Source organism: Lycium barbarum, chromosome 3 (genome assembly GCF_019175385.1).
Source record: "Lycium barbarum isolate Lr01 chromosome 3, ASM1917538v2, whole genome shotgun sequence".
In the NCBI taxonomy this organism is placed as follows: domain Eukaryota; kingdom Viridiplantae; phylum Streptophyta; class Magnoliopsida; order Solanales; family Solanaceae; genus Lycium; species Lycium barbarum.
The window spans coordinates 122174766-122184811 of NC_083339.1; the positions used below are offsets into that span (position 1 = coordinate 122174766).

At 37.9% G+C, this 10046-nt stretch overlaps 1 protein-coding gene across 2 annotated transcripts; it reads right to left on the minus strand.

Annotated features, from left to right (window-relative positions):
* Nucleotides 1–1810: 1810 nt before the first annotated feature.
* LOC132632146 (CDPK-related kinase 4-like) lies at nt 1811–9624 on the minus strand. 2 transcript variants are annotated; one of them, XM_060347982.1, is made up of 11 exons: nt 8703–9624; nt 7481–7611; nt 6946–6987; nt 6763–6871; nt 6575–6650; nt 5054–5350; nt 3376–3485; nt 3171–3275; nt 2975–3037; nt 2214–2381; nt 1811–2136 (listed from the first exon to the last, which is right to left on the minus strand). In XM_060347982.1, exons 1-11 carry the CDS (start codon nt 9222–9224, stop codon nt 1996–1998), a joined length of 1764 nt encoding a protein of 587 aa, XP_060203965.1. In that variant the 5' UTR covers nt 9225–9624; the 3' UTR covers nt 1811–1995. The 2 variants fall into 2 exon arrangements, with proteins under 2 accessions (XP_060203965.1, XP_060203966.1); XM_060347983.1 differs by having other exon boundaries at nt 8696–8955.
* Nucleotides 9625–10046: the final 422 nt, after the last annotated feature.

Here is a 10046-nt window from a genome sequence, read left to right on the forward strand (position 1 = left end):
TTGGTGGTCTTTAATATTTGCCCTTCGCTTAACACCCAAAGGTCCTAGGTTCGAATCCAGGCTCAATCAAAAAAAAAAATCACAATGCATAAGTTGGACCCAACTTATTCCTTAAGAAGTTAAGGCAAACTTTTATCCAAAATTAGGACAAGTTGCCTAAAAACTTCAGCTTCTTTCCAAGCTAAAGATCCACCCTGTCTTTCATGTGGGGTGTCTAAAGACATACCATCAAGACATGGAAGACCCTACAAGAGGCGTTCTCAAGAGGCCACCGGAAAGGATGACGACTTCCTTGTCGAAGGAAGTGGAATATGTGATGGCGGAACGCAAAGTTAATCGACGCGGTGTCCCAGCTTAATTGGTAAAGTAGAAGGGTCTACCGAAACAGGGAAGCTCTATGGTGGTTTGCAAAATTCCAGCAATTTTTTTTTTCCTTATGATAGAGTTTGAAATCCAACTTATGCCTTAAGGTAGAGCTTGAAACCCAACTTATGCCTTAAGGTCCAACTTATGCCTGCAAATCCCAACTTATGCCTTGCGAAATTTTTTAAAATTTTTGACTGAGTAGGGTTTCGAATCCGGAACCAAGGAATTTTTAGCGAAGGGCGAAAATTAAAGACCACTGATTTGAGGGGCAAAATTTAAAGACCACCCCAAGTGAAGGGAAATCCTGCAATTTGCCCCTAAAAGTATGGACAAAATCATTTGCCTAAAAAGGTGCATTTGTGCGAGGGCAATTTGCAGGATTGCCCTTCACTGGGGGTTGTCTTTAATTTTTGCCTCTCAAATCAGTGGTCTTTAATTTTTGTCCTTCGCTAAAAGTCCCTTGGTTCTGGGTTCGAACTCCCGCTCAATTAAAAATTAAAAAAAATCGCAAGGCTTGGGATTCACGGGGCATGAGTTGGACCCCAACTTATGACTCAAACTCACCCTTAAGGCAAAAAAAATGTTGGTAGTTCGCAAAACTCTGCCTTAAGGCCTAATTTTGAGTAAAAGTTTGCCTTAAGACATAAGTCTGCCCTGCGAATCCAACTTATGCCTTGAGACTTTTTTTTTTTTTATACTGAGCCTAGGTTCGAACCCAGGACCTGTGGGTGTCAAACGAAAGACACATTAAAGACCATCAATTTGAGGGACCAAAATTAAAGACCACCCCAAAAGAAGGTCAGTCTGCGCAAAAAAATGTTGGCGCAAATCAGCCTCTTATTTGTTCCATCTGGACCATGCTACAGCCCACAAGGATAAGCACAAGTTAATGACTAACTACCAAGACTGGAACAGGTCGACTCCCATTTATTGTTGTACTGTAGTTGTGATTCAAACCCAAAAATATCATGTTATTACTCCTATACCTTATAGCCGCTCGATCATCTCTTTAGGTACTCTTTTTTAATGCATTATTGAGGCACGACTGGACTAATGTCTCAATAATAAACGTGATGATGATGTTTGAAGATTAGTTAGTGAGAACCCAATCTTGTCAATGACTTGTTAAGCAGCATTCCAGAACCTAATGGACCAATTGCCAGTTTTATTTGTTGCTTTCACAGCTACCGGCTTGGTCTACTTAAGAAAAACACGAAAAATAATGTCAACTTCCCACCTACACTTCCTATAATCTTTTCTTTTTGCCTTTATGTTTAATCAACCGGTAGTTGCAAACTTGCAGTCACTTTCATTGTCTAGGATGTTGACTGCCACAAGTAGAATGTGCTCAGCCAAAAATAATAGGACAATAAGCAATTCAGCATGTTGTTTTGATCTCCCTGAAGTTCTCTTCCTCAAAAAAAAAAAAAATCTATTACAGAGATCCAAAATCCAAATCACTAGTTATTAAAGAATAAAGATCGTATCCTCGCAACGTAAATGAAATATCATTGATAACAGATAGTTTAACACTTCCTATTTCTGCACAAGAAAAAAAAAGGGGAAAGAATAGAAATTATACTCTCTTGTTCTCTCTTTGGAGCAACTTGTGTGCTCCACACAGCCATGTTATCGATGATGTCTTGTGCTTGAACTACGAACAGTCACACCATGCAAAAATTTGGTATACCCAAGGAAACTCAATTTTCTATCGGATGGTCTGATGCAATCCTTGAGAAAAGCGTAAGCCGCAGGACCCAAATTCATTTCCTGCAAACACAGATATCAAATCAAAAATAGCAAAGATGAATCAATTCAACGGCACTGCCAGTACACCCTTGGCCTACCTGTGCTAATTCCTCAACAGAAATGACACGGTTTCCTTCTTGCTCAAAATAATCGAAAGCGGCACTAGCAATTTGCTCCCAGTTTTCAAGAGCCTCAAGCTGATATGTACTAATTGCAGCAGCACAGAACTCTTCAAAGTCCATTTGCTTATAAGATAATGGTTCCAGCTTCAATTTAACAAAACAAAAACATGAGTTCAAAGGTGTAGAAGCGATTAGATGTTAAGTTCTAACACAAAAATACGAGATGCTCTTACCTCAGATCTATAAGAAATTTCACATGCTTTTCAGGAAGAAATGAACTGTTAGGATTTAACTTTTCATTTGAAAACTAACTATTCCTCCATGCCATAGGAAAACAACACTTTCTTACTTAAATACTACACTCTTTACTCAGAGTGGAGCTTTCAGAAAACGAAGAAGATCTTGTTTCTTGTGTTCAAGAGTAAAAAACGATAGAAACAAAGAGGAGTGACATCTTGGGTGAAGAGTCCCTTTTAACTAGTAGAATACAGGAAGCTGAAATACTTGCACGAACAACGGTTTCTTCTATGCCCTCTCCAAGGTTATTATCATTGACAAGTGCATTAATGTGATAAGCATGTGGCCACTTACGACTGACCCCAGATCCCAATGATTATCACTTAAAAGCATGAGCTATCTAGGACGTTAATATTGTTATGCATGTAATACGTAAATGATAGAAGTCAAAGAGAAAACAAACACAATGCGGATAAGATACTACAACATAGGTGTCTCACCAAATTTAAGATGTCGGGAACTCTGGCCTCCCTCATGGCATCAGTCGTTTGTTTCATAAGTGCCTGCACAATCAAGGCAAAATCAATTTATGATGACGTAATTAGGAATTGGAAGATAGATGGAAGTGGTTCAAACACAATATCCAAAGAGTTGTAATTTTTTGTGAAATAAAAATTATACGGTAAGACCACCAACCATCTTAAAATTATTGAGCGACACACAACCAGCTTTCGGTTCCAATAAACTGAATTGAGCCCTGAGGTATATTAACTCTTCTTCTGTCAATGCTTTTGAAAGAGCCTGCATTATCAGCATAGATTGAAATGGTTTACACTCTTAAGAAAGCAGACTTCAAAAGAATGCTCCAAGAAGCATTCGACAACCACCATATAGAAATTACCTTCAGTGCTGCACGTTTCAAGGGTGATGTTCGTGTATAAGACTTGACTAGTTTAAAGATCAATATGTCTAAGGGTACAAAAGGATTTTCAGTCCTTAACCATGGATGAGCTGCAAATGCAAAAGGAATCCATCAGATCCACAGGTTGAAACGTGTACGGTAAAATCAATGGAAATTGATAGATGCCAAGAGAAATCCAGACGCTCAGCACAGAGTGTCTGCCTCACAAAATCATTGATAACTGGTCAAATACACAGATAGCCCCTCAAAGTTGGCAGGGAATATCATATAGACGCCTTAACTCTAACTAGGACTAGTTAAACACTTATATTTGACTGAATTGCGTCTTGTGAACCCTTCAGCCAACAAAACCACACAAAACATAACGCGTGACTTTTAGACACTGATGATGTGTCAGATGATCAACAAAATAAAGACCCCTATTATTTTAATAAAACATGTTATCCCATAAAACCCAGACTCCACTTGTGGGATTACACTGGGCATGTTGTTGTTTGTTTGTTTGTGTTATCCCATAAAACCCAAAAATTTTTAAAAAAATGTTTACACTGCCCCCTTCATTCGTGTTCTTTCCGCAAACAGTAACTTTCTCTTCGTAATCTTCTTAATCCCTTCAGAAAATAGCAGAAGCTTGGGGACACAAGTTTTGGGTCATTACCAACGGTACAACAAGAAAACTTCAAGGCAACAACTATAGATGCTTTTCATCTTGCTTCTCCACCATGGTACAATTATTTAGAAACAACAATTTTTGGGTGGCTGGTTTTAAACCTTCTATGCGCTTTCCAACTATTAATTACTCAATGGGATGAGAGATATCAGTAGAACAAGGGGAAAGAACGAAGCGGCTAAAATCAGAAACAGAAAGAGAAGAATATCTGGGGATAAAACAATGGTGAAGGCTCAAGAAAGTGTGGCGGCAACCAACAATATTTGAGCTGATGAAAAGAAGACTGCTCGTCGATGGGCAAGCTTCAGAGTTGGATACTGTAATTGATGGGCTAAAACAGTCGAAAATGATGGTGTTAGAAGTTGCAGACATCTTCGAGGATCGGGGGTGAGAAAGATTCTAGAGATTCTCCGGCCAATATAGGGCGTAAAGTCATTAGAGGCAGTGACTCACTTTCATCTTTGGGGGAATCGCCATATAATTTAACATGCCTAAGCCTTTTGAAGCCTCTAGTTAACTCTTTTTTTTAATCCTTACCACGAGACCCAAAATTATTTGTTATAAGTTGAAACCCTGCTCCGTAGTTCGTGTGAGGAAGAACAAAGATATGGTAACAGGGCGGCTGGTTGCGAGGAAGGGTGAGAAAGATGAAGAGAAAATTGAAGAGAGTGAGAGGGTGATTGCTATCATGCTATGGTGATCTCTAATGAATGGGGCTTTTTTTAGAACAGCATGAGAAATTTTGCAGAAAAGAGGCACGTTTACGCACACAAAACAGAGTGTACATATATGGTTTGCCACATCAGCATTTTGTATTTACAAGACACATTTTTGTCAATTAAAAGTGTTCGACTGGTCATGACCGAAGATGAGGGATCTAAATGACATTTCGTGTCAAGTTTGCGGGGCTATCTATATATTTGGCCTTGATAAATTGAACTTCCTTTATTTTGATAAAGTTGATAAATTGAACATAAAACAACTTACCCAGTGCTTGAGAAGCAGTCATTCTCTTCCTATGGTCTTTATTCAAAAGCCTTTTCACAAAATCTCTGGCCTCTGCCGACACTGATGGCCAAGGCGAGTCCTCAAAATTAGGATCAGCTCTTAACACAGAACGAAAAATGCCGGACTCCGTGCGTGCCCAGAAAGGTCTACTTCCACATAACAAGATATACGTTATCACACCAATACTCCACATATCTGCTTCAATGCTGTAGGACCTATGGAGTACTTCAGGTGCAACATAATATGCACTGCCAACAATATCATTAAGACGTTGATCTGCAAAGTAGAAGAATTGATTGTTTTACATCTTAAAGGCAGTTTTCAATACCAAATTAATAAGGGATAGGTGCTCATCATACGTGATACAGCAAAAGTAAATGAACATGCACTGTAGAGCAAATTTCATAAGCAAAAACTACCATAAACAAGAAACACGGTAGAAAATACAGCTCTGACGACATTCAGAAAGTTTCTGAAGAAAGGATCAGGGCTACCGATTAAAATGCATCAACAGAATAAAGCATTTCACATCCTGATCACAGAGATGCAATTTAATTGAAATGGAGTATCAGATCAGGCTTAGCAAAGAACAATTGGTGACTGACTGTGACATGTGATAATAATGAAAAGTCATACGCCCTCAAACAGCAGAACTTCTCAAATCACTCCTAATCTACTTATCTTGACATTGCCTAAATTCGATTAGTTAAGCAGCTGACTTGTTGTACAAGATGATAAAAAACATCATAAAAGAAAGAGAAAGAGAATCTTGCTGATATTTCAATTTACTTATAGCAAGTAGCAACTGAGCATAGAAAAGAGAGGTATCAACTCCGCTGCTTTTGATTTCTAGACATCCAATATTTAATACAACCAGTGTTTTAAATGATAGTTTGGGTACTCATCTTTGGGCAGGGAAAACGGAATTCGCAGCTGGATTTTTTAGCTGGAACTCTTACATCCCACTAAGCTATTACCTTTACACCGAAAGCTTGCAGCTATGCCATGTAATTTGGCTCACCTCTTGTGCCAAATATTGTTCGATAGGGACCTCTTGTGCAAACTATGTAAATAAAGGTTACATCTGAGCTCGAGTCTTATATTAAAGATCTATGTCCTTTATGCAAAATGTGGAATAATGGCGAGAACTCCACAAACAGCCTACAACCTAATATTATACAAAAGTGAGTTTTTTTCCTCTTGAGATTAAGAAGTTTAAACTGCTTTACTTGATATCTCTTAAAGAAACAACCAGTTGCAACTACGAAAATTCGTTTTCCTTTGAAAACTTGTCACAACATGAAAAAGAGATTATTTTCAAAGATTCGAAGCATCCTAACAAAGACCTTTTGAAGTATGATAGGCCCCACCGCATCATAAAAATTAAGTGCATTTTCAAGAAGCCATGGGCATCTATGGTCATTAAATGACATCTGATAAATCAACCAAAACGAAAAAAGAAAATTTAAATGGTCTGTCTTATTCAAATGCAATTATTACCTGGTCTAATGAAGTCTGATAGACCAAAATCAATAACCTTCATTGCGTCCTCGTCTTTCTTTGCAAAAAGAAAGTTCTATAAAGAAATAAAGTTACAGAAGCAGTTAGATCAGTGGAAGAGGAGAACATCTCCTAAAAATGTGATTGACATTTGTGCTTGTTTTTAGTGAGGTTGCTTTATGTAGTACCTCGGGCTTCAGATCGCGGTGCACCACACCTTGAAGATGACAAAAAGCGACGACATTTAGTATTTGAACCACAATACTCTTGGCATCCTCCTCTGTGTATCTCCCGCCTCTGGGAAAAAAGAGGAAGGCATTTTAAACTAAACCTTTTATATTATGATTAACATGCAAAGTAGCAAAAATTACCTTGATAAAATCCTGTCCAATAGCTCCCCGCCTTCGCATAACCTATTATGAACAAAGCATTGGAACAAAAAAAGTAGACAACTCACTTCAGAATTAAGTTAAAGCAACAACAACCACATCCAAACCTATGAATCCTCATTATTCACTCTGTGCCATCAAGTCCCCTTTCATTCTAATATGAAAATTTCTCTCTAGGACAAATTTAAGGTTTTCTAATATTAGAGATCATTTACATCTAAAACTTACTCTTACACAGACATACAAATCTTTGACAAACTAAAAAGACTTCTGACAAGCTTGAAAGCGCCAACATGATAGAATTATCTTAAAGTAATTTCAAATAATCATACCAATAAACCGGAGCATATCAAAGGGGAATAGAGTTCAGAAAAGAAAATTCTTGACAAAATAGAGAGCTATCTTAACATTGCATAAAATTTGTTTAAAGAAATGGTTACTGACATTTACGGAAAGCATATCTAGTGAAACCAGAATAAGGGAAGTAAGACGAAATTGAAGAGAAGGAAACACGTACTCCATTACTATGTAGACATTGTTGGCATCCTCAAATGCATCATAATACTTGACCAGATTCTGATGTCCAGATAAGGCTTTCAATATCTTCACCTCCCTGCGAACATCTTCAATAGATATAGCTGTTGTCATCTGCCAAACAATATTCACCCCATCAACAGCCTAATCTTCCCAACTCAAACTTAACACCTATGGGTCATGTCATTGCCAGAAAAAATAATATCCACACAACATTTGAATTGCAACCTTTAAGGGGTCGTTTGGCTGGAAACAAGTTATCCCAGGATAACTTATCCTGGGATAACTGGATTAGTTATTCCACCCTCCCACAGGGATAAAATAACACTACAATCCCAAGATTAGTTATACCGCGATTTTATCCCAAACAAACATGGGATAAACTCATCTCAAATATAATCCCAGAACTATTTATCCTTATCCCTCGCACCAAACGAGCCCTAAGTGTTTAGGATCACAGGAATTTACGTTTTGCTTATGGATGTCTCTGTCAAGCATGCAACTACTTTGTATAACGTCTCTGATTACAGAACATCATAGGTAAGTCAGACTAAATGGAGAATCAATATTGACATAAACAAATAAGGCCTTGATTAGTTATGTCTTAGCATGCCATCAAGTCTGGTTCACTAGTTTTAACACCAATAGAGAGCTCAAAGATACGTCTGCATAAACACAGCACATCATCAATCACCTTGTAGAATAGCTATAGCTTCCAAGTTTACATTAATTGCCCTTACACCATTACTAAGCTAGTCTTATAGGTCACACTGGCTTGAAAATTTTCATTCCTCTAGAGTTCTCTTGACATGTACTCCATCCTACAACATAATGGACATCCAATTTTTTTCCACAACAAACGACATATTATCAGAAACAACCTTTGTACCTCCCAAGGTAGGGGTAAGGTCTGCTCACACTCTACCCTCCCCCAGACCCCACTTTGTGGGATTTCACTGGGTCTGTTATTGTCGTTGTTGTACCAAACGACATATCATCCCATGGACAAAACCACTGATTCACATTGTGTGATCTATTACAATACATGACAAAATTCCCATATCCTGAAAAGGGAAAAATCCGAAACTACAAGGGACTCCCACCTACAATCTAAAACAGCTATCTTTATGGATTTAATCTGAATTATATAGCTTCTAAAAATAAAAAAAATAAAAACAGCAAATGTAAAAACACATACCACACACCTTAGCTTTGGAAATGATCTTGACAGCCACAGGCTGATTTTTAAGTTCACCTTTTTTACCTTTAGCCCAACAAGTATGACCAAAATGCCCTCTTCCAATCTCCTTACCCAACTCATACTTAGCCGTCAAATTCTTAGGATAACCAAAGCTTTTATCAAGCTGTCTTTCACTTTCACCACCTTCATCTTCAGGTATCGGCCCTTCTTTATTCTTCGTCCCATTCCTTCTTAAGATCGCCGATAATATCGGTTTCGCCGGTGATGGCGGTGGAAACGGCCACTTGAATTTCCTCCTCGGTGTTCCTACCGGCGACGGTGACGGCGCTATTCCTGCTGGATACGGGCTTTGAAATGGACTCGTCGTAAATGACTGAGCTGGCGTGCTGTTATTGGTTGTCCCGTTACCCTGAGGTGACGGTGAACGCGGTGGTTTAGGGCGGTTGTTGGCGGAGTTGACGTCAGCTACGGTCACGATGCTGACGTCATTATCGCCGGAAATACCTTTACTGCAGCAATGTCCCATCGAAATACTCCGATCACGGCCAGTCAAAGTCTACTCATGTGACTGGTCAACAAAAAATAAAAATAAAAAGCTTAAAACCAAATTGTAAAGTATTTATATTTATATGTATATAAAAGAAGAAGATGAAGAAGAAGGAGGAGGAGAATAAATCAGAGCAAAAAATAGGGTAAGACTGTAGTTATTATTGACATTAAAGACATTTTTTTTGGAAGAAAAAGATGACGTTAACACGTCTGAAAATGTAAAACCTTTATAGTTCCTAATTATACTCGTTAAAATACAACAACGAAATCTGATTAATATGAACGCAGGAAATAAATTGAAATTTTGCAAATGAAGGACAAAAAAGCACAGCTTAGGTGTTGAACGGCCCGAGAAGTTTCTTTTCTTTGACAAAATCGCTGTTTTTGACGCTTTCTTGTTTCTTTGTATTTTTTTCCACACTCTTGTGTGTGTGTGTGTGTATCTTTCAAACGCCGTATTTTGCAAGTACCTGTGAAACATATTGCCAACTTTTGTTTGACCGGTCTTTTGTTTGATCTTTCACATTGGCCACATTTGTTTAGGTCGTTAACCTAAATTAAACATAGGACCTGTTCCATACAACTTTGTATTTTCTCAATGCATTCTTTCCCAAAAATACTTGGATCATGTTAATAAATTTGAAGCATTTTCCGTTGGTTACTATTTAGATAAGTGATTGTGTAATATTTAAATAAGAAATAATGGATTTTCTTTTCAGAACGTTACGTCTTAACTAATAGTTTTCTAATTTTCGCGGCACACCAACCAAATACTAATTAAAATCATAAGACGAATGTA